Source organism: Chenopodium album, chromosome 25 (genome assembly GCF_948465745.1).
Source record: "Chenopodium album chromosome 25, dcCheAlbu1.1, whole genome shotgun sequence".
NCBI classification, from domain to species: Eukaryota; Viridiplantae; Streptophyta; class Magnoliopsida; order Caryophyllales; family Amaranthaceae; genus Chenopodium; species Chenopodium album.
In genome coordinates this window covers 1,047,497-1,068,575 of record NC_137858.1, presented here as the reverse complement: position 1 = coordinate 1,068,575, position 21,079 = coordinate 1,047,497, and the positions used below count along the sequence as shown (strand labels likewise).

General features: G+C 31.9%; 3 protein-coding genes across 4 annotated transcripts in view; 1 reads left to right on the top strand and 2 right to left on the bottom strand.

Moving 5' to 3' along the window:
• Positions 1–1,121: 1,121 nt before the first annotated feature.
• Positions 1,122–21,079, top strand: part of LOC145614265 (uncharacterized) — a 99,200-nt gene continuing 79,242 nt past the window's right edge. Inside the window, exon 1 of one of the 2 annotated variants that reach the window (XM_081669286.1) lies at positions 1,122–1,133. The gene's annotated coding sequence lies outside the window, so the exon portion shown is untranslated. The remainder of the gene's footprint in view (positions 1,134–21,079) is intronic. The other variant, XM_081669287.1, reaches the window with a different exon arrangement.
• Positions 1,909–4,559, bottom strand: LOC145615508 (uncharacterized). Its single transcript, XM_081670584.1, has 3 exons — positions 4,505–4,559; positions 3,646–4,201; positions 1,909–2,756 (listed from the first exon to the last, which is right to left on the bottom strand). Coding segments are annotated over exons 1-3 (1,089 nt in total). The 5' UTR covers positions 4,507–4,559; the 3' UTR covers positions 1,909–2,225.
• Positions 11,580–15,889, bottom strand: LOC145615172 (transcription factor bHLH19-like). Its single transcript, XM_081670240.1, has 4 exons — positions 15,751–15,889; positions 14,398–14,921; positions 12,434–12,913; positions 11,580–11,716 (listed from the first exon to the last, which is right to left on the bottom strand). Exons 2-4 carry the CDS (start codon positions 14,812–14,814, stop codon positions 11,636–11,638), a joined length of 978 nt encoding a protein of 325 aa, XP_081526366.1. The 5' UTR covers positions 14,815–14,921; positions 15,751–15,889; the 3' UTR covers positions 11,580–11,635.

Below are 21,079 nucleotides of genomic sequence, written 5' to 3'. Positions count from 1 at the left end.
TTCGTATAATGGTTGTTCGGAATTCTTCAACAAATCCAGAAAATGCTTAGCTTGTGCATTAGGCTCCTCCTCTGCAGAAACACTCGCCTCTTCCGAATGCCCTCGGTCTTCATCTTCATTATGACCAAAAGTATCGAAGACCATTTCACGATATTCATTTACTTGTCGTTCAGGAACTCCTGGAAACCCTTCCCCATGACACATCCACTCATAGTAATTAGGAACAAAACCGTTCCGGTACAAATGAAGTTTAACCGTTTCCGTGTCCCAAAGCTTTTTGTTCTTACATTTAAAACATGGACACCTAACTTCATTGGGGTTGCTACTTTCGGGATGATCTTCCACGTATTTAAGGAATTCATCTACCCCTTTCACAAAGGCCGGATTAACAGATTGTCCAACTTTCCTTTCATACATCCAGCTTCGTTCAGTTCGTTTCATGATTACAACTTCTACACAACTCACGCAAATGTATAATCACATTAGTCACAAAATGTGTTGAATATTCATTACCCATCAAAGTGTCATGGGAATGCAAATAATATGTTATTCTCGTTTAATTAACTAAAATAAACAAAATGGCAATTAATATTTTTTTATCAAAGTAAACTAAACTAATGCTTATTATAAACCAAATAAACTAACATACATAATTAAACAAGCTATTTACTAAACTAACATATTATTTTTTCCAAAGTAAACTTAACTAACAAAAAATGTTAACATTATAAATTAACATATATCAAACTTAATTTAACTAAGTTAACATTTTTTTTCATAATAAACAAAACTAATGTCTATTTTTAACCAAATAACCTAACATACATAATTAAAATAAACTAAACTAAACTAACAAAAATGTTAACATTATAAATTAACATGTATAATTAAACTTAATTTAACTAAGTTAATATTTTTATTCAAAATAAACAAAACTAATGCCTATTTTTAACCAAATAAAATAAACTAACATATTTCTATATACAATTAAATTTATATATTTCACTAACATGTCATTCATCAACTAAACTAAGAATTTTAAGTTTTATAATGTCATTAAACTCTAGATCTACCCTTTTTATTGACAATTACACCAAAAAAATCCACACTTATAACAAATAAATTTAATTGACATATAATTTAGAGTGTGTAATGTGAGATTCAATTAATTAAAGTGTTTTAAAAAATAAAAAATTAAAAAAAACAAAAAAAAAACAGAAAACAACCACAAAACTTACCACCTACGCACAGTGGCCGGAGGTTGTGGTCGTCAACCCAAAGGTGGTGGTTGTGGCGCCTGTCAACCCAAAACAGGTAAAGGTTAGTGTTTAAAAAAAAACAAAAATTAATAAAAACCACAATTCACTTACCGTCGGCAGCCAAGCGGTGGTGGTAGAAGGGAAACGGGCGGTGGCGGTGGCAGAGAAACCTCAGGGGTCAGTGGCGGTGGCTGGTCCATTAGTTAAAAATAAAGCAAAAATTAAAATAAATTAAAAATCAGAAATTAAAAAAAAAAAAAAATTACCCCCACCCCACAAACCACCAGTTCCCCACCTAAACCACCCCATCCCCACCCTTTCCTCCAGCCCCCACCCCCGAAAATACCCTCACCCAGCCCGGAAACTCCCCCCACCCCCCGACCTCCACTCCCCACCCTCCCCCTCCCTTCCCCCACCCATGAAACCCCTACCCTCCCTTCCCCTCACCCCGTAAAACCCCCTCCCCCTCACCCCGTAAAATTTAAATTGCGACGGAAATTTCCGTCCGAAACCAATTTTCGACGGAAAATTCCGTCGCAATTTAATTTTTGCGAGGAAATTTAAATCCGTCGGAAAATTTGCGAGGAATTTTCCGTCGTAAGATCTATTTTACGACGAAATATTACGAGGCACACATTTCCGTCGTAAATTTCAAACTTTCCGACGGAAATTAAGGTCCGTCGGAGGGATTCCGTCAGAAATAAGGTGTTTTCTAGTAGTGAATATCTTTAATTTCGCAATGAAAAAATTGTGAAATTACATATTAATAAAAATACACATTATTACGAATTTAATAAAATCTCACTTGATATATTTTATCCTTACATATTATCTAACACTTAAAGTCAAAGTTTGGTCAAATCAAACAATAAGTTCGGATCAGATCAGACCATAACAGATCAAATCAGATATAAGGTGAACTAAACCAGGCCTAATTTAACTTAAAAAAAATGTTATTATTTCCTTTTATTTTGAGAATGTAAACGAAAAAAAATTAATCAGCAGGTGGTAATATAAGAAAGGGGAATTAATTACCTGTGCAACAATGGTAATGTCTAGGGTGCACCTCTCAAATGGTATGACACCATAGTTAGTAATGCTCAAATAATGCATGTCCACCACTGCCATTAACTCGGACAAAATCCCTTTACGATTTTCACAAAAGACTTTTAAGAGAAGGGTATTAACCACCATCTTAATTTCGATTTCTGGAAGTGAATTCTTAATAAGATTATAATCTGCTTTATTATTGTTACTACCATCATCATTGCCACCACCGCGGCCACTAGCGCTAATGACGTCGACAAGAATGGAGGAAGAACCATCATCATTATCGTTGTCTTCATCGTCGTCATTCATTGGCAACTTATATTTCTTAACCACCACCATTGACTTGGTAGTATTATGTTGAGCAGCAGCCACTTCAAGTTCTTTTACTTTCTCTTGAAGCACCTTCATGTGTTTGATTGCATCTCCTAAGATCGTTGTTTTATCCATCTGCATCATATATACATACTATTACACATTTACACTTTATAATAGTTAATATGATTTTTGTTAATAATTGTTTGAATTGCTAATTTTCTATATTTATTTTGATACTCAAATAATGGTGCAATATGATGATACTCAATTAATCAAGTTAACAAGCCAAGGTATATCCTGCACTAAACAGTATTTAGGGCCTGTTCTCATTGACTGAACTGAACTAAACTTATTAGAGCTGAACTGAATTTAAATGAATATTTTATAAGAGAAGGAAATTAGGAGCTGAACTGAACTGAACTAAACTTATTAGAGCTGAACTGAACTGAACTTATTAGAGCTGAATTGAACTGAAAATAATCGTATGATGAGAACATACCCTTAGATGGCGTACTAACAAAACTAATTGATAAAATTGCAGATACTTTAATTTTTACATAGTAAATAGCTAATTAAGTGAATAAACATGACCCAGCTATCTTTTAAAGTTACTTAAACACATGCAATTTACTTAGTACTATGTAAAACACTAACCCAGCCACAAACTCAATTAACTACTCCCTTTGTCTTAAGTATAATAATTTGACTTTTATCACCATATACTATAATAGTTTTACTAGACTCTTTTGATAGTACGTTTAAAAAAAAAAAAAAAAAAGTGTCAATGTATGTTTAATATATAGGATATACTTCGTATATATGTTGTTGGAATAGCTACAATTTGTACATTAGTAATATCATTTTATTATTAATACATAATTAGAGAGATTAATGGTTAAATTTTGCATATATATAATTTTGATCAAATTGTAACAATTAAAAAAGTGAGTATATATCAACATAAACAACAAATCTAAGCTAGGGTTAAAACAAACGTAAAATTAAAGGACATAGAGAGTACCTTTTTAAGACCAGGAATCATGGTTGAGAGTGTAATGAACATATGGCTAAGAACTTCCCGTCGCTTCCTCTCAGCCAAGATGTGATCATACACTTGGGTTGCTTGCCTTTTCCTCCTCGGCCTACCTCCGGATCCACTCTCGGCTTGCTTTCCACTCTCTTCTCCCTTATGCTTCTTGTTGGACCGTCTGGGCTTTTGGACGACACCAGAGTCGCCTAACAAATTTTGGACATTTTCATCATCATCATCATCATTGTTGTTGTTGTTGTCGTTGTTGTTGTTGTTGTTGTTGTTGTGGTTTCCGTTGGAAATATAGGAAGGTGGTGGCGTAATGATTTGGTCGAAGAGGTCGTAAGCAATATCGGCCCATTGAGGATTAAAGGTGTCGTTCTCGTTCTCGACAGAGAGAGGATAAGAGAAGTCATCACTGAATAGTACATCAGCTAGTTGTTGTTCATCAAAAGCTGCAGCTTCTTCCATTGTTTCCGTTTGGTAAAATTGAGGGTGAGAATAGTTGATTAAGGTAGGAACTAGGTCCATGTCCATGTCCATTTTCCTGCATGCAAAGAGTTCATATATGTCAATAACGTAATAAAATTGTGAAAACTCCCTCCATCCGTTTCTTTTTTAAGTACGTGTTGTATACACCTCCAATTTTTGGTGTACTACTATATCTACTTTATATATTTGCATCTATCTAACCGGAACCTGTAATTTATTCAGTGAAAATCTTCTAAATATGTGTGACAGTCACAATATAATATATGACAGTCATAATATAATACTTAAAAAAATTGGAGGAAGTAATGTGCAAAGTAATACAAAGTAATGAATTGAAATTATAGAGAGTGGGAGATACATGTTTAATGAATTGAAATTATAGAGAGTGGGAGATACATGTTTAATGAATTGAAATTTCAAAGCATTTGTTACATAGTTGATTTTATATGATTTTATCTCATTTAATATGGAGCTCTTTAAACGAACTAATTAAAAAAAAAATAAAAATAAAAGGGTTAATTGCATTTAACAATCGCTATTATGAAGTACATTAGAAATTGTCATTATTCGGGGATTGGATGGCCTTAAATATGATATTTTGTGCATGTATGATCTACTTCTTACACGTTGATGTAAACTTCTTAAACATAAAAGCTAAAGTTTTTCTTTTGTTAATAAATCTTACATGAACTTCCACTATTTATTACATAAATTTGTTTAACTTATGAATTTACAGAAATACTTGTGTGGACCTGGTCCACAATAATATTATTGTGGACCCAAGGTTTAAACACACGCAACTGATATTATATTGAACATAGTGACCCTTATTTTTAACATAGTAACCTTATTTTTAACATAGTAACCTTTATTAAAAGTTGTATAATGTTTAATACTATTGTGAACTTGAAGTATGACGTTATGACCCTAATTTGAACATAGCGACCTTTATTATTTATATTGACCTTATAAAATATTTTATTAAAAAATTTAAACTCTTATAGCCTATATATTACCAAAATGACTTTTATTTTCAACATAGTGACCTTCATTTTATTATAGTGACATTTTTTTTTATTAATAAAACAACTATTGTTTCTCTAATGTTAGTGGTCCACAATAAATTAGTGTGAACCGGGTCCATTTAAGAATTTGTAATGAATTTAAGCATTCTAATTTACAATAATTATAATACAAAAAATAAAATAAAATAAAAAATAAAAACGGCAAATTCTTGTATACACATTCAAAGCTCGGTTAGGAAAAATCCTTATTAATAAGACTAGTATTTTAGGCAAAGATTTTACTCTTCTGTTTCCAAACAAGTTGGAAAGAACGACAAATTGTTAGCTAAATAAAGCCAACGAATATAAAATAACTCTATAAAATCAAAATATTACATATACATATTAAAAATAATGATTAATTAACCCCTTGGTTTCAAAAAAAAATTAATTAACCCCTTATGCGCCAACTTAATACAAAACACGTTTTTTTTTTTTTTAATCTACACACTTTTCAATATGAAATTTTACCTTATTCGTTCTAAAAACACTTTAAAACCGATAAAACAAATTAAGTAAAATAAGAACAATAAAATTAAGACTAACCACGCACTAATAAAGAAATTGAAATTGAATGTAGCAACGAGAAGATTAGTTGGCTATGTAATAAATTGCAGACAAAGGGAGTACGTACTTCTCTTAGTAAATAAATGAGTGACTTATTAATTAAAGTTTAGAGGAATAGTACGTACTACTCCATAACATATACAGAGTATATATACTAGGGATAGGGCTAAGTGAGGTAACTGTGAAACAAAGATGTAACCGTTGAGGATGAATGCAGCGCATGACAAAGATAGACCATATTTGTCTGACCTTGAGTCATTGAGTGTGACTTGGCGACGATTTTACAAGAAATGTTCGTTGATTGGTGATTTTTTTACATTCTTTCTCATAAATATCTTTGATTTTTTTACTTCCTACTGGTAATCTGGTATAATTTAGTTCTCATTGTATACCATAGGGATTGCAAGAAGGGTACATAATATTGTCATAAAAATTAAAATACTCCTTTTGTTAAATTACGAAAGGAGTACTACTCATAGTAAATAGATGAGTGACTTTGATTTAGATTTCATGTCATCATCATATTAATGGTAACGCTCACTAACGCTAGTCCCTCCTCAAATACTGTGAGATAAAAGCTAATTGTGCAATGTATAAACTATATTAAGATAAGTAAAATTAAGAAAAACTAGTAATAAAATAGTAAAACCTAACTATAATGCTCCTAAATTTTCTACCACTATTTATTTAGGATGAGTTTTTCCTATATTAACTGTATTTGATATCATTTTCAATCTAAGAGAATATAATAAAAGAAAACATATTCTTCAACATTATTTCATTTCAAAAATATATATATATAAGTAGGTGCAGCAGCTCTACTCATTTCTCATATAGTATATAAATATTTCTTATTAATCTGATCTAATCACTCATTATACTTCCGCTGTCTCCAACAAATACTTACATACAAATTTATTACCATACGTTCTCTTAATTTACTTATGACCACTTACTAAAATTTCGCTTGAACATTTTTGTTGTGATAATCTCTAAAGTTCAAATCCATCCCAATTACTTATAACCATAGTCTTAATTTGATTGCATTTGTGTGAAGTAGGCAGAATAAGCTTAAAGGCACGAAAGCAAAACACACAAAAGAGTGAAGCCAATGTTTAAGTGTTAAGGAATCAGGAATGTATGTGGAAATGCAGTAAAGTTGTAAGAGTGCACAAATTAAAGTTGTATGTATAATAAAGTAATGAGAGGCAAACGTATATACTTAAAAATGACTTTGTTCAATATTTATTTTAATTGATATTCTGTTGGTCCACCCATTATTAACATGCGACCCACATTGGCCCGACCCGTTATTGACCTTATAAATTGTGAACCCTCTTTGACCAACCTGCAATCGACCCGACCCGATCCTGACCCAATCTGCCCATTATTAGAGGGATATTTGTAAAAAGTGTCGTTTTAGATCTGGACCAGGTAGAGATAACTGGACCATGGTCTACCCCAAATAAGATCTGGACCAAGTAGAGATAACTGGACCATGGTCTACCCCAAATTTGCGTTCGTATACGTGGTATGCAGACGTGTTTCAATAATTTGAGTATAACATTCAGCCCACATTTAAATTGAGTTTATAGTTATGTGGTTAAGAGGATAAAGAGAAGTAGAAGGTCTTGATCCTATCAATAGTTGAGAGGACCTGATTTTTACTTTGTGCTAGTCTCTACCCACAAATTAAAACTTTGGACCACTTTCTACTAGGGTAAAAAACAAACGCATTAAATTGGTTTCAAACAATCAAATCTCCATTGTTAATTACTCCCACCCATTTCTTATCATCAATTGGCTAAAATACTAGAATTCAGATTTCTTAAAGATACTAATTTACTTTATATTTTGCAATTGAATGATTGTAGGGTATAATTATAACTGACGCTTGTGTAATGCGGTAATGCCATGTCGGGGATAATAACAAACGCATTAAAAGTGGTTTTCTCACTCTCAAATTAAATCTCCAATGCTAAGTGCTAACTACTCTAGTACTCTCACCCATTTCTTATCACCTATTGCCTGAAATTTGGAAGTTTGACATCATGAAACCTTTTGACATTATGTTAAAAGTTGACATCATTTGAGCTGTGTCTTTCTTTGTGTGTTTCTTTTCAATAAAAAGTTTGAGTAGTGCTAACACCCAAACGAATAATTTATTGTGAATCTACATCATCATTAAGAGTTGTGTCTCTTTTTGAAATAAAAAATACTAATATGGTTTTCAAGTGGTTGAGCGTATTGCATTGTAGATCGTACATACACTGTTTAACACATTTGCTGTTATTTCCAATTATTGAACTATTGTAGTGTAGTTGTGACTCTGTGAGGCTGTGAGCGTTTATTTAAAATTAGCTAGCTGACCTATTCATCTATATCCTTCTTATTAATTCTAAATATATGAGATTAAATTCTCGATCGATCATTCATGTCGACTTCCCATTGCAATACCTTTCTTGTAAGTGCAATTAAATGATTATTAAGCCCCAAATACCATTTAATACTCCTTCAATCCCTTTTTTAATTGATTGTACTATTTGCTGTTTAGAATCTTTGAACATTTTAAAATTGATGGAATCTAATATTTGGGATAAGGATATAATTCAAAACATAGCTAGTGGGATTTTGCTAGATTTATCATCACACAAATACATAATTTTCTTATAATACATAATTTATACTCCATTATATTTTAATTACAATATTTTGAATACATAAGGGTAAACCAAGCTAGCCTTTTGGCCCAAAGTTGAACAAGTGCAGAGCTATGAATCACGATCTCCATTCGATGCTTGGTTTTGGGGACTAGTCGATTGGATTTAGAAGGCAGAGCGAAGAATTCGATCAAAACACATTGTTGTTAAAGCCCTCTTCCATCTTTACAAATAGAAGTACGTACGAAATAATAAAATTTAATTATGTAGCGTAATTGTAAATACTTTGCACGTACTGTACCAACTAGCTAGTATCAAATTTTTCGTACTAGTTTACCTAACTATTGTACTTTTAGACTTAATTCTTATTTTGGTATAAGATAAAGGCCCTGTTTGGAAGAAAGCTGAAAGCTAAAGCTGATTTTGACTAGCTGATTTTATTAACTGATTTGACTAACTTATTGTATTAACTGATTATATAAAAGTGTTTGGTAAATAGCTGATAGCTTAAAGGTGATTGAGTATGTGAAATGACCAATAAGCTAATTGTGGGGTAGGTAGTTTAGATGGGATTTTTAATTAAATGAGGTTATAAGTGTCATTTCACAATAATTAATGAATAAGCTAATTTTAGGAGCTTTTTCAAAAAGAGCTTATTTAGTGGAATAAACTCTTTCAATAAGCTTACTAACAAACACTTGTATTAGCTTGTTTGACTAGTCAATCAGCTAAAGTTAGTCAAATAAGCTAATATACCCCCAATAAGCTTACTACTAAACAGGGCCAAAAGCTATCGAATGATGAATAAATTGAACTAATCCGTAGCAAACTAGGCTAGCAATGAGGGAGCTGAGGCTAATTGATTACGAGTATCAAATATTGAGGATGAAGGGAGTACTACAAGTAATCATCTATTGATACACGTAGTTAAACGAGATAATTATTGAAGTAAAGATCTAGCACGTGTGAAAATTGCATGACCAATATAGACCGTGAATTAAACTTCATATAGTACAAGATCGAAAAATTGGTACCATACGCAGTTATTACGCTCTATACAATATAAATAAATAATAGATGAATGAATTTATGATGTGAGCCCGACTGCGTGAGTGTGACTTAGGCGTTTTATTAATTTTTTTATTTTGACCAAAATAAAAATATTTTATTTTACTTTACAAAGTGTTAAAGTACTTGCAGTCTTGCAGATTGTATGTGTTCGTTCTTGTTCAATCACCTTCAATGTAATGTGTGGTTGGTGCACCACGCATGGTGAACCCGGAAAGAACATTAGGTAGATTTAAAAGAATATGGACAAAAAAAAAAGAACAATATAAATATTTATAAAGAACGCGAGCATAATATGTTCTTTAAGTTTGATTATTATGTTCTTTGAGTTTGAACTATATATATGTTCTTTACGAAAAGAAAAAAAAAAAAAAAAAAAAAAAAAAAAAACCTTAGTAATTAGGAAAAAGAACATGCATGTTCTTTTTGTAAAGACTTTATGTTCTTTGGCTAGAGGTGATCAAAGCTAGACTAGCCCGACCCGATTTTAAGAGAGTGACTGAAACTCCCTTTTTTTTAACGGATTATATGAATAGGGGTAATGTATACTCCCTTCGTGTTTTAATACTTACAGTTTGACTTTTTTCACTATTTCTGAAACGTTGTGTGCCCTTATGATGACATCTTTCGAGTTATGTGTCTCCTTTCAAAAAATAAAATATAGTAACACATTTTACATTAAACAAAAATATAGTATATTCTTGTGAGTGAACATCATTTGGGACCTTAATTATTATTCCTTCCATTTGTATTTGTTGGCAACATACATTCTTCCACATAACATGGTTTATCTCATTTTTTTTTTTATTGAATCTTAGTGGCAATGAAATTTAAATAATGTGATTTTAGGTGGTAGCAAAATAAAGTAAAACTTTAAATGGGTAGCAAAAGTGAAATAGGGGTGTTTGAGTGATAGTAAAAGTGAAAATCTCCTAATTTTAATATCAATTTTTTTTTAATAAATACTTTCATATTAACGATAAATGGTACTCTATTACTCCGTATTAATTAGATTAATGTTTTGACAAGTGTTTTCAGATGAAATAGGTCAATATTCTGAAAAACGAAGTAATAAACATTTTAAAAAGCAAAACCAAAATGTTGTGCTTGAAAATTAAACGTAAAGTAAAACCGTTTTGAATCAAGAAACTATAAATGGCATTTTGTCATCTATTGGACCGAGAATTATGGTCCATCCAAAGGGCGGGTCGAACTTCTAACCGGCCCACTTGATTCAAATTTGTTCACAATGGCTCAATATGCAACCTAGATTTTTTAAAGGAAAATTGTTTCACTGAAAAATAATTAAGTAAATTTCTAACCTATTCAATTCCAACATTGGATCATTGGAGAAAATGAAGTTGTAGCGATCCAAGGGAAGATAGATTGTACTTACAGTTGAAATTAATCAGAGGATTGAAGGAAGATAAATAAAAGCATTGACTAGTAATTTACAGTATAGAGCTTTGAGAATCAATAGATTCTATATCAGCCATAACAAAGGTCGGTCATTATAAATTTAAATAATCCATGAAGATCGTACATGAAAATATATATATTATAATTTAATTAAAAAATCAAATTACCGGAAAAAAATTCATACTCCGTACAAAGAATCATAACCAATACATAGATTCTAGTCAAGGAAAAGGCAAAAAACTTTAACCGGAGTAAATTTTACGAAAATGACATGGGCAAATAGCCAATATGATGCTACACCTCTTTACTCTTGGGTCCTTGGCTCCTTGCAGATTTGCAATATTCAATGTCCCTTTTTTTTTTTTTTGTTTTTTTGAGACAAATATATAGGGTCCATTTTAATCACAAACAAAGAGAGTCCATATAACTTGGAGTGCATACGTACAAGAATGAAAACGTGCTTTATTTCTTCTAGGTCTTATTCCGAAGGCAATACTTAGATAGATGAACAAGTGCTAAGTTATGATTCATGGTCTACATTCAATGCTTGACTTCCGGGATCCATGAAACCAACTCAATAATTACTTTTTGTTTAACAAAGACAACAATTTAACACAAAGTACATATGGGCTTAACGCGGGCCATGACCTGGGTATGTAGGCCCATCTCTGGATACTAAAGGACGAACAGCTTAATTATGAATCACGATCTTCATTCTGATGCAATCGACCCTAGGGCAGACCGAACACTTCTGACTAAACCTTTCACATTGTTGTTAAAGCCCTCTTCCATCTGCATCAAAGTAGGTAATCAAACAAAGCTTTATTATGTACTGTAACTAGTTTTTAAGTCCGAACAATAATTATTACATGTATTACAAGCATGTGTTACAATAGTTTTTGTTTTTTTTTCTTTTTTTTGCTATTAAAGACACATGTTAAGACATAGTTTAATGGTTAGCTTCCCACTAATTAGCCTTTTTTTTTTAAAAAAAAACGAATCCTACTAATTAACCTTGAGATCAAGAGTTTGAACCTTATATAAATTATGTTTCTATGCTTTTTTAAATTGATAGGATGTGTAATAACATGGAATAATAACCAATAAAGAAAGTCGGGAGAGTACCACGCGGCATGTATACTTGATTTGAAACACTTTAGAGAGTACCATGTGGCATGTGGACTTGATTAAAATGCCACTAGCAAAAATTTTTCCATGCACATAATTAATTACTTTTTTTTTGTGTAAACATAATTAATTATCTTTTTTGAAAGAAAACATAATTAATTATCTAATTAACTTTGTTAAAGTAAATAAAAAAAAACAAACAAATAAACACACCAGGACTTGCTTGATTGTTTTGCATTTTACTTGTACATAAATGCTAATTTAACATGATTTTTTTTTTTTTTTTTTATCAATTCATTTATAACATAGCAATTAGAAGAAAAAAATAAAAAAAAAAAATCAGGTAGTAAGATAAGAAAGATCGAGCGAGGAATGAATTACCTGTGCAACAATGGTAATGTCTAGGGTCAAGTTTTGAAATGGTATGACACCGCAGTTAGTAATGCTCAAACCATGCCTGTCCACTACTGCAATCAACTCGGATATAATCCCTTTACGTTTTTCACAGTAAACTTTTAAGAGAAGGGTATTATCCGATATCTTAACTTCGATATCTAGAACTGAATTCTTATTATCTGCATTATTATTATTATTGTTGTTGTTGTTGTCACTACCATCATTGGCATCGGAGCCACCACTGCCACCGCTAGCACCAATGTTGTCGTCGACAAGAGTAAAGGAACAACCATTGTCATCATTATCGTCGTCATTGCCATCATTCATTGGCAACTTATATTTCTTAACCACCACCATTGACTTGGTAGTATTAAGTTGAGCAGCAGCCACTTCCAGCTCTTTTACTTTCTCTTGAAGTTGTTTCATGTGTTTGATTGCATCTCCTAATATCGTTGTTTTATCCATCTGTCCATCAAAATAAATATACTGTTACACTTAATATATAATTACTGTTAATTTCTAATAATAAATTTTTAGAAAGGCTATACAAATTGCAAACATATTTTATAGATTATCCCACTTTTATTTTAGCTACTTTAAGTTCAATAATCTTTTAGTTATGCTTACACTAGTAAATTTATTTATATTGTGTTTTATTTATTTTAGACTTTTCATGTGTACTGTACTTTATCAACTGTGTGACTCCCTGCGTTTTTAAATACTTGCTCCACTTTCTGCGGCCGTATTTAAATACTTGCTCCATTTCCTTATTTGGAAAGCTTTTACAATAATTAATTCATTTCTCTAAACTAGTGGACCCAACATAAATCATATTTTATTAATTTCATATTTATCTTTTCAATTCTCTCCTCTACTTTTTGCTTTTTACAATTCTTATTCTTTTACCAACCCCACTACCTCCATATTTTATTACTTTCTCCAATTTCTCCTAAAACTCCGTACATGGAGAAATGGAGCAAGTATTTAAAAATAAAGGGAGTAATTTTCAATACTATACAAAATTTTAAATTTCAGTACTCAAATAAGTACAGTATAAATATAACAATACTCAAGTTAACAAGCTAAGGCCCAAGGCATCCCTTGTATTTTGGAGTTAGGACCACGCATTGGTAAAAGATTTTTTAAAAATCGAAAATATACAAATGTGATTGCATAAATTCATAAAATTGTACAATAGTACACCATACAAGTGGGCTAACTGATGGCTAAATTTCGTACCAAACTAAGCGAACGAGTGAGCCCCCATTTATCTTCGTGATAAACAAAATTTGTTTATCTAATGACATTTTTGTAAATATATCAACAATTCACTCCACTCAGCATGACATTTTTGTAAGTAAGTTAACAACTTTTATTAATATGCGGGTCCCACAAATGTTAACGTATTTACGAGAATGCCGTGCTGACTGAGATTTTTTGCTGATTTATTCACGAAAATGCCATTAGATAAACAAATTTTGTTTATCATCAAGATGAACTTGTATTTTTTCTGAATAAACATGACCTTCCTATCTCCTAAAGATTTACACATGCAATTTACTTAGTAAAATACTAATACACAAAGACACATTTTAACTAATGCTAGAATTGAATATAATTACTCCATCTTAGCTTCTGTTGTTTTTATTCGGGATAACTCGTTAAAAAAATATATATATCATCGTACAATATGTTGTTTTTTTTTATTTGATATGTGAGACATCGTACAATATTTAGTTAATTAAGTAAAATATATGTACTTTCATAATATCATATAATTATTAATTAATAATAAATTAATGGCTAAAGTAGTATCTTTCCTACTAAATTATTAATTCCCAATTAAGGAGAGACAAAACAAACTTAAAAAGAGTTAAATTATTAAATGCAAATTGAGTGGAGACAAATCAAACTTAAAAAGTGATAAAGACTGTAGAGTAGTAGAGTACCTTTTTAAGGCCAGGAATCATGGATGAGAGTGAAATGAACATATGGCTAAGAACTTCCCGTCGTTTCCTCTCAGCCAAGATGTGATCATAAACTTGGGTTGGTTGTCTTTTCCTCTTCGGCCTACCTCCACTACTCACTGCTTGCTTCTCGGTCTCCTCCTTACGCTTCTTCGACCGCCTCGGCTCTTCGACCACACCAGAGCCTTCCAACGTTTCCACACTTTCATTATCATTCTTGTTGCTGTTGTTGTTGTTGACCTTGTTGTTGTTGTCGTAGTTGTGGCTTCCGCAAGAAGGCGGCGTCGTAATGATTTGGTCGAGGAGGTCGTAACCAATGTCCCAGTGAGGTAAAAAGGTAGTGTTGCTCTCGAGTCTCGACAGATAGAGGATAAGAGAAGTCATCACCGAGTAGTACATCAGCTAGTTGTTTTTCAAAAGATACTACATCTTCCATTGTTTCAGGTTGGTAAAACTGAGGGTCAGAATTGTTCAACAAGGTTGGAACTAGGTCCATGTCCATTTTCCTGCATGCAATCAAAAAGTTTAAGCCATATTCAAGTATAATATTCACTCTATTTTTTTAAAAGTACGTATTTTTGTTGTCAAATACGTCAACTGTTGATTAATGTATGAACTAAATCAATCGACAATTATTTTTTTTGTCGTTAGATTTCCATTTTTGACACACTTTTCTTGTAACATGCATGGTTTTCTACTTTTTTTTTTTTAAAAACTATTATTATATCTATTCCTCCACGTGCATTCCGCTTATTTTTTTTTAATAATTCACCGGTCAAAATATACCAATTTGAAAAATAGAGGGAGTAATGTGATGTGGAGTGACTGTTAATAACTTAGGCGATAGCAGAAATGCAAAGAATGGGATATTTCAAAGCATTTGTGATTTACTTTATAGTTAAAAAATGTATTGTTTACACGATGCATTGAATATTATAAGTTACTTTCCCACCAAAACTAATTCTTTTACAATAAATCTTAGATGAACTTCCAAGATTTCATATTTACTATATGTAAATTTGTGTAACCAAAATGACAAAAACACTTTGTCGGAAAAAGGAAAAAAGAAAAAAGAAAAAAGGAAAAAAAAAAAAAAAAAAAAAGAAATGACAAAATAAATCTTTTAAACACTTTCAGAGTCCCAAAGCTTGGTTAGTTAGACAATTAAACTCCTTGTATAGTTTGTAACTTTGTACAAAAAAAAGCTTCTTTCTACAAAAAAAAGCTTTAGACCCGAAAAAAACAAGTAAGCTTCTTTCTTTTTATTTTTTAAGAAAGAAAAAACAAGCAACTATTAAGCAATGAATAAATAAGAACGAGAGAATTAAGGCTAACCAACGATGAAGAAATCGAAGTTGAACGTAGCAAAGAGGGAGACTAATATGATTTACTATTAGATATTGAGGATGAATGAAGTTCTACTCATCCACTCGAAGTATTTAGAAGAGAGACTGATTAAATGCGTTTGGAGAAAATATGAAATTCTTTGTAATATAAATACCATTGAGAGGGCCAAGAAGGGGTGGTGGTGAATTAAGATTTATTTATCACTTGTGATAAATACATGACAATTTTTTTAAAGGTAAGGAGAAGGACCTTAATCAGACCATAACTCTCAAATTGCCTGATTCGATATGACTATATATATGTTCAGTTTACATGATCTAATCTAATCTAATCTAATTTTCAAATTTGATCAAACTTTAATCTAATTTGTACACTAATTTGGTAACATAAAATAAAAATCATCAAACAAGATGTTTGTTATTCGATTCATATTAATATATATTTTTCAATGAAATTTCCAAAAAAAGATAATTAAAATTATGAAATAATAAAGATATTCAATGGTAAATCAACACAAATAAATAAACAAGATCTTATCTAATCAAATTTGATCTGATTATCTTCCCTAGATTTTAAAAAGTTTGATATAACTCTTATTAATATACTTCCTCCGTTTTCTTTTAGATACAACATATCATTTAGCGCGGTAATTAAGAAATATGGGGTTTATATGATATAATAAACTTTAAAATGGGATGAGTGGTTGTTAGGAGTGTAATTTAGTAGGCCGTTTGCTTTAAATAAGGGACATAGTATAGTTTTTCCCTAAAGTAACTTTCCTTTTAAAGTGTGTTGCAAGTATTGTGCCATTTCCTTTTTAGGGAAGTGTTGCAAATAAAAGAAAACGGAGAAAGTAATAGTTTTTGGACAATTATACACTCTATAATTACTTTTTTGCCCTCATTAATGTTAATTGCCTCTTTTTAATATATATACTACCTCCGTTTCATAAAATCTGCAACAATTTTCCAAAACGGAAACTACACATTATATGCAACAAAAAAAAACTTACCTAATATAGTAAAAAAATTTTGTATGAATTTACCAACATACTCTTACTTAACTTCAATAAATTAAACCACCTATTAACTTATTAACTTAAATTAATTTATTCATAATTAAACCCTAACCCATATTCTCTCTCCTCCCTCATAGCCCACATCCACCACCAGCATCACCAACTTTTCTCTCTCCTCCCTCTCAACCACCAGCAACACTCTTTCTCTCTCATCCCTCTCAAGATTCTCAACCACCAGAAACACAGTCCACCACCACCACTCAGATCCAGCGTCACCTCTTACTCGTGACAGTCGCCGCCCCTTACTCGTGACACTCGCCGCTCGTTACTCATGACACTCACCGGCACTTTCTCCTCCCCGGATCAAAGTCGCTGGCTTCTTGCTTCCCTTATCAAAGTCATCAGTCCTCCTTGAAATTCATATCTAAGCGATAATTGTGATGGGGTTTCGGATCAGACTTGCTTCCCTTATCTAAGTCGCCGGTCCTCCTTCAAATTCAGCCTAAGTGAAAATGGTCATGGGGTTTCAATTCGGATCAGGGTAATTAGGTGGGTTGGGGTTTTTGGTGGCTGCGACTTAGGTGGGGTGGGGTTTTTGGTGGTTATGGTGTGTGGGGGTTTCGGATCTTGGTGGTAGTGCGTGAGAACGTGGTGGGATTTTGGTGGTTTCGGATCTTGTGGTGGTGCGTGAGAAGGTGGTTAGACGGTGTGTTTTTGGTGGTTGTGAGTTGGGTAGGGTGGGTTTTGGGCATGGTTCGGATCTTGTGGTGGTGTGGGGGTGGTCGAACGTGTCGAAGGTGGTCCTGCGGTGGTCATGTTGTTGGAGAATGTGTCGAAGGTGGTCATGCGGTGGTCGTGTTGGCGGTGGTAGGGTGGTCGGATGTGTCAAATGTGATGTTACTAGTGGAGAATGTGGGTGTTGGCGGTGCTAGGGTGGGCACTTTGGTGGGTGGCTTGGTGGGGGCAGATCGAGGTTTTGGTTGTTGGTGGGTGGCTTAATAAAATTATCCCACTTTTTTATTAACCCTTAATAACCTACCCTTACTTTTGTTAATCTATATTTATCAAATTTTGTCTTGGGAACCGTAAATCCCAGTTTGTTGCAGTTTTATGAAACGGAGGTAGTGTATATATATATATATATATATATATATATATATATATATATATATATATATATATATATATTATATGTATTATGAATAGTGTGGGGATTTATACCCAAAAATTATTTGTTTACATGTTTTACGTCACTAATATTGTATGTACAATATAAGGTCAAACCAAAAGAGCTTCTCAGGCATGGTTAACTCTAACGCGTGTTAGCCACACCTTAATTTTTAAATAAGTTGGACTGAACCTAGCTAGCCACCACATGGGTTTGACACTATTAAAGTGAGGAGTACTAAGGTTAAAGGTTCCTCAACTCGCCCTCAAATTACAGTGTAATAGAGATTGTACCCCCAACTTAAAGAAACTTCAAAGGTTGGAACACTTAGAAGGTGCAGTTTTTTTATTAGACCTTAGCTTGGTAATAAATGCATGACATATATAAAGTATAGAACTATAGACCGTATGTATTTTCCTCTTTTTAAAATAATTGTACCAATCAAACTCAATAAACGTAATAATGCACTAGTTTAATTTGATATATATTTAATTTATATTAGTAAAAAATACTTTTAAGTTGATATATTTTATAAAACTTTTACTACTGTATCATGTAATCAACAACATATTTGATGATTAGATTAGTTTTTTTTTTTTTTAATACAATACATTACATAAATAAAAACTTTGGTCAAAGTTAATACTAAAAATACAATACAATAAAGAGTACTCCCTGAGTCCCTTCAAGTACATGCTCCATTGGGAATTTTTACACCACTCCGTTTGGTAAGACGTAAAACATTTTCCCTGAAAATCATCTTCCACCTTATTAAAAACATCCCCCCCCCCTTTTTAGAAGGAAAACATTTTTCATCACAAGTGGAAGGAGAACATTTTCTCTAACAATTGAAACAATTGATTTTCAGTTCAACTAAACAACGAAAAACCTTCATAAAAATGACTTTTCCAATATAAAAGGTATTCATGAAAAGTTATTTTCATCTAAAAACGTTTTACACCCTACCAAGCAGGACCTCATTACTTGTACTATCTTGATTCCTGACCCATAATATTTGTAAATTATACCGTACATTGCATAAGAAATATTATAGTCTTTTACTCTTGTGGATGCTTATGAAAATCATCTCAATTATTGTAATAGATTATTAATATTTAATTGTTACAAGTATAATACTACCTCCGGTCCAATTTACTCGCAACAAAGGGGTATTATTTGTGAGTCATAAAATATTCCTTTGTTGCGAGTAAATTGGATCGGAGGTAGTATACAAGTACTTCATTGTCTATTGATAATAGAGATCAATGGAGTACCTTAAAAAATAGAGGGAGTACTCTATAAAAATATGTCAAATTAATTTACTCTATACTGTACTACGTATTAAACTTCATACAACAATACTTGGTACACCGTAATATACTCGCACGTACCCCAGATGAATCAATTATGATCTATGAGCTTGAGTGTGAGTGGCAAACTTTGGACCGCTTCATCCTTTCGTCCAATTACTTATACAGTTACATTCACTCTTATTTTAGTCAGTATTTATTTTGACTTATATGTAACATTTTTTTTTTTTTTTTAAAAAAAGACATACCTTAATTATACATTAATCAGTTACCCCCTATATTGGAGATATTCTAGTGTATCTAGGATATTATGGTTAGAATATTATTGTGATATTATTGTGCATATTTTAGGAAACATATCTTGTGGAAAGATATGATAGAATATTTGGGGTGTTATTATCCTAGTCTTATATATACATGTATTGTGGGCCTTTGTGGCCATTGTTATGAACATGAGAAATACATGTATTGGGATGTTAGTATCCAAGCATGTCTTTAAATTCCTCAAAAAAAAAAAAAAAAAAAAAAAATGTCTTTAAATTAATCAGCAATATTTCAACTCTAGCATACAAGTGTTGTAAGTGCACTTGCAACAACTTACTCCCTTTGCTTTCTTGTGCGCATCGGTTTGTCTATAACTAAGTTTAAAGATGGAGAGTTGCAAAATAAGAAATAAATAAATTTATCCATTTGCACACTAAAATGCCCACTTAGTTCTTTTGATGATTTTTAGTGCATAATCACTTAATGCACTTGTTTGAAACATAGGAAATGTTTCTTTAATTCTCTATTCCGGAAGTTATATGGCTTTAAATGGCTGAGTTTTTTGCATTGTAAATCTCACATATACTGTTAAACCCATTTGCAAACAGTCCCAATTGAATGAATGTAGTGTGGCCTAGTATTGAAGTGTGGCTGATATTATCTACACCATTATTTTCTTGTAAATCCCAAAGATTAAGCTTGAAATCTTGACTGTTCACGTCAGCCTCTCATTGCAAAACTATTCTTACATGTGAAATAAATGATTTTTAAGCTTCAAATATCAACTTTAATATGTTATCAGTGTAGCCTATGGAAGTGTGGCTAATAATGTCTGCACTATTATCTTACTTGTAAAATCCAAAAGATATGAGCTTGAAATCTCGATTGTTCATGTCAACTTCTCGCAACAAAACTATTCTTGTAAGTGGAGATAATTTTTAAGCCCCGAATACCAACTTAGTATGTTAATTATACTCAAAATTTACGTCACAGCAATAAACAACTGGAAGTTTGGGGAATAATATTCATTTAAGGTCACATGACTAGCATGTGATCGGGTCAATGATGGAGTAAATGGTCAACTCCTCTTTCCTGCACTAGATGGTCACTAACTTGCAACAAATTTTTTTTTTTTTTTTAAGAATTGATTACAATATCTATACTAATCTATTAAAAGGCGTTTCTAAAAGCGTCTATGTGTCACGTAGACTACTCATTGCGCCACGTAATATACTCAATTCCTCAATACGCCATGTCACCAACTTCATTCCTTAATACGCCATGTCACCCATGCAACCAATGATAACACTATATGATGCCTCAACTAAATTAAAAAAAAAAAAAAAATGTGGATGAAGAGGTTTGAACACTCAACCTCTAAGAAGAAACACCATTGTTTAACCATCTAAACAATTATTACTTATGTTATAATCTTGCATACAAATTTATGTTATACCACAAATGTATTGAAAACACTTACAAATTATTAAATGTCTTTTAAAAAATTAATAGTAGTTGCATGACTAAAAAAAGTAGCAACCTGAGGCAACGTTCAGA

Bases quoted from the DNA above. Each gene is read 5' to 3' on its own strand.
- LOC145615508 (XM_081670584.1), bottom strand. The intron at 2,757-3,645 runs GTACTCTCTATG...TATATGATGCAG, and splicing joins TGATTCCTGGTCTTAAAAAG to ATGGATAAAACAACGATCTT.
- LOC145615172 (XM_081670240.1), bottom strand. From the start codon at position 14,814: ATGTACTACTCGGTGATGACTTCTCTTATCCTCTATCTGTCGAGACTC. The intron at 12,914-14,397 runs GTACTCTACTAC...TTTGATGGACAG, and splicing joins TGATTCCTGGCCTTAAAAAG to ATGGATAAAACAACGATATT. The intron at 11,717-12,433 runs GTAATTCATTCC...ACTTTGATGCAG, and splicing joins ACATTACCATTGTTGCACAG to ATGGAAGAGGGCTTTAACAA.